This window comes from Triticum aestivum, chromosome 6A (assembly GCF_018294505.1).
Source record: "Triticum aestivum cultivar Chinese Spring chromosome 6A, IWGSC CS RefSeq v2.1, whole genome shotgun sequence".
Classification (NCBI taxonomy): Eukaryota; Viridiplantae; Streptophyta; class Magnoliopsida; order Poales; family Poaceae; genus Triticum; species Triticum aestivum.
The window spans coordinates 532138581-532141209 of record NC_057809.1 but is presented as its reverse complement, the minus strand read 5'-3'; the positions used below and the strand labels follow the sequence as shown (position 1 = coordinate 532141209).

The window sequence follows — 2629 nt, the reverse complement described above, 5'->3', positions numbered from 1 at the left end:
CGTCCGCCAGGACCGCAGTCAGGCGATTTTCACCGGAAGCCACGTCTTCCCGACCTCGCAGCTGGCTGGAACTGAGCGAAACCTCGCCACGAAGACGTATGTCGCCGTCGGTACTCCGGCAGAGATCCGGCATCTCCTCACCGGCCCCTCCACACGCCGCCAGTCGGCGGAAGGCGTCCCCACGACGGATCCAATCGGGGCGTTGGATCCGCAGTCACCGCCATCACCATCCCGACCAGAACAGCTCATCACGTCGGATGAGGTGCTGCCACCGCCGCAGTCCATTCAGGACCGCCGCTCCGCCGGCTATGGTGCACCGGCCATCGCCGCACGGCCTGAGGTCGCCGCCCCAGCCGCCGCCTTCGGATCGCACGAGAGGAGCTGCCCCTGCCGCCTCATATGAGATCCACCGCGTCCACCCGCCCAGATTCTTTCGGCACCGGGCCCGCCGCCACCGCGGCCCACGCCGGCGGCAGCGGCGGCAGAAGGAAGGCGCTAGAGGGTGCTGGCGGTGCTGGGAGCACTCCCATCCCCATGTCCATCGCGAATACTTATTATCTTCTCTGGATTCACGCCCGTGGATTGGTTGGAGCCGTATCTGCTGGCTCATTTCCCACCTGCTGCTTCACCCTTCAGGATCGTGCTGGCTTTCACAAGCTTTTCGTCCGGTTGCAGGCAGCAGTCCACGTTTTTGTGCTCTGTAATCTCCGATGAAATCATGCGAGATCTTCCTAGCCAGCCTGTGACGACGAGGCCATCACACGCATACCCACAGTGCAAGGTTTATGATCCTATAAACATGACACATACCAAGGCACAGACGCAGGTGAGAAGAAAAGCATTGATCAGGAACCAGCGCGCGCGAGAGAGAGAGTCGATCGAGGAGGAATCGCCTGAGACGATGAGCGCCGGCCAGCGTATGCCGTCTCCGCCTGCGGCGGTGGCCGGGCCTCTCCTGCTTCTGTTCGTCGTGCCCTTCTGTAAGCCTATAATGTTTCCGGGGCGCCAGCTTCGTTGTATGTTTTCGGCAAATTACAGTTGGCTTATTCGCCTCAATTCTGATTCCGAGAAGGGAGCCATGCGGTGTCGGCGGACGGCGGCGCTTCGGCCTGGACGACGGCGCTGCAGAAGCACGTGGCGTTCTTCGACGCCGACAACGACGGCATCGTCTCCTTCTTCGAGACCGAGCAAGGTGACGAAATGACCATCGCATGCTCTCCGCTTCCCGGTGGAAGAAACGAAAGTTTCTTTTCGCGTCGATCGTTGGTCGTGGCTGCAGACCTCTTGACCCTTGTGTGCATGCATGCAGGGCTTCGAGCCATCGGCCTTGGAGCTGCCGAGGCCACCGTCAAGGCAACCTTGATCAACGGAGTCATCGGACCCAAGACCAGACCTGTACGATGCTCGATCTCTCACTCGCTCTCCCCGTCTCTGTTTCTTGCACATGTTGACTAGCAGAAGACGTCTTCTGTCGTTTCAGAGGCGCTCGGTTTCACGAACTTTTTCAATTTTTTTTTTTTTAAAAGTCAACGGTTGACCAGTCAACCACGATCGATCAAATCGATCGAGCGAACAAGGGGAAACCGGCCAAATGCGATCGAGCGCTTGCCTTCTACATGGGACGGCCTAGTTTTTTTTTTATCTTACATGGGCGGCTAAATTTCGTGTTTTGACTTTTTTTTAAACCTATTCGAGATCTGACCTTAGTTTAAATTTTTTTCAAGATCTGACTCTTTTGCTACCGCCAAAGACCATGGCGGTAGGGTATAACAGCCTACCGACAGGGACCCTGATGGTAGGGTTGCATGCCCTACCGTCAAAACTCGCCTAAGTATTGAACACAATGTGTGCTCGTGCCTACCGCCAAGCACCTTGGCGGTAGGGTTGTGCAGACTACCGCCAGCCCGTTTGGCAGTAGAGATGTTTCCTACCGCCAAAGTCCCTGGCGGTAGGCTGTTAGACCCTACCGCCATGGACTCTGGCGGTAGAAAAATGGTCAGATCTTGAAATTTTTTCAACTTAGGATCAGATCTCGAATATGTTTCAAAAAAGGGTCAAAACATAAAATTTTGCCTACATGGGCCGGCCTAGTTGATCATGTTCGTTGGTGTCAAGAAACTCAAACGGCGCCTAAGGCACCCAATAGGAGGCCCCAGTGTTTAGGGTATCCGTTTCTGGTGGTTAGGTGCAACTTTAACGAAAACCTTGCTCTCATGGATGAAAGTGCGGGTAGGCTTTCCCTACCGCGTCCCCGCACCTCCCTCATCTGACTACATAGGGAAACTCTGACCGCGTCGTCAGTGTTTAGGGCATGTACAATGATTAATAAAGCGGTTTTATCTTAAGTCTTCACTAGAACATGATGGCACGCGTTGTTGCGCTCGTCTAGTTTCATGGAAAATTATAGAAATGTCTACCAAAGTTATAGAATTATAATGTTGCGAATATATAACTCCATCTGATGAATATTTGGTATAATATTTTGGTGGCAATTCACTAAACTAATAACACGGGAACTTGCAAGTAGACGTGTTTGGTGCAAAGCCACACAAGAGAACATCATATTGGTTAGCTCGTGCCATGGCCATGGAACAAGGGTGTCTAGGCTGCTTAAGTGACATGTCATAGA

At 53.7% G+C, this 2629-nt stretch overlaps 1 protein-coding gene across 1 annotated transcript in view; it reads left to right on the top strand.

The window, feature by feature from the left end:
* The first annotated feature begins 839 nt into the window (after nt 1-839).
* The window catches only part of LOC123130933 (probable peroxygenase 5), a 3976-nt gene continuing 2186 nt past the window's right edge, over nt 840-2629 (top strand). Inside the window, exons 1-3 of the mRNA XM_044550725.1 lie at nt 840-980; nt 1073-1192; nt 1310-1395. Coding sequence (XP_044406660.1) covers nt 902-980; nt 1073-1192; nt 1310-1395 — 285 coding nt within the window. The 5' untranslated portion in view covers nt 840-901. The remainder of the gene's footprint in view (nt 981-1072; nt 1193-1309; nt 1396-2629) is intronic.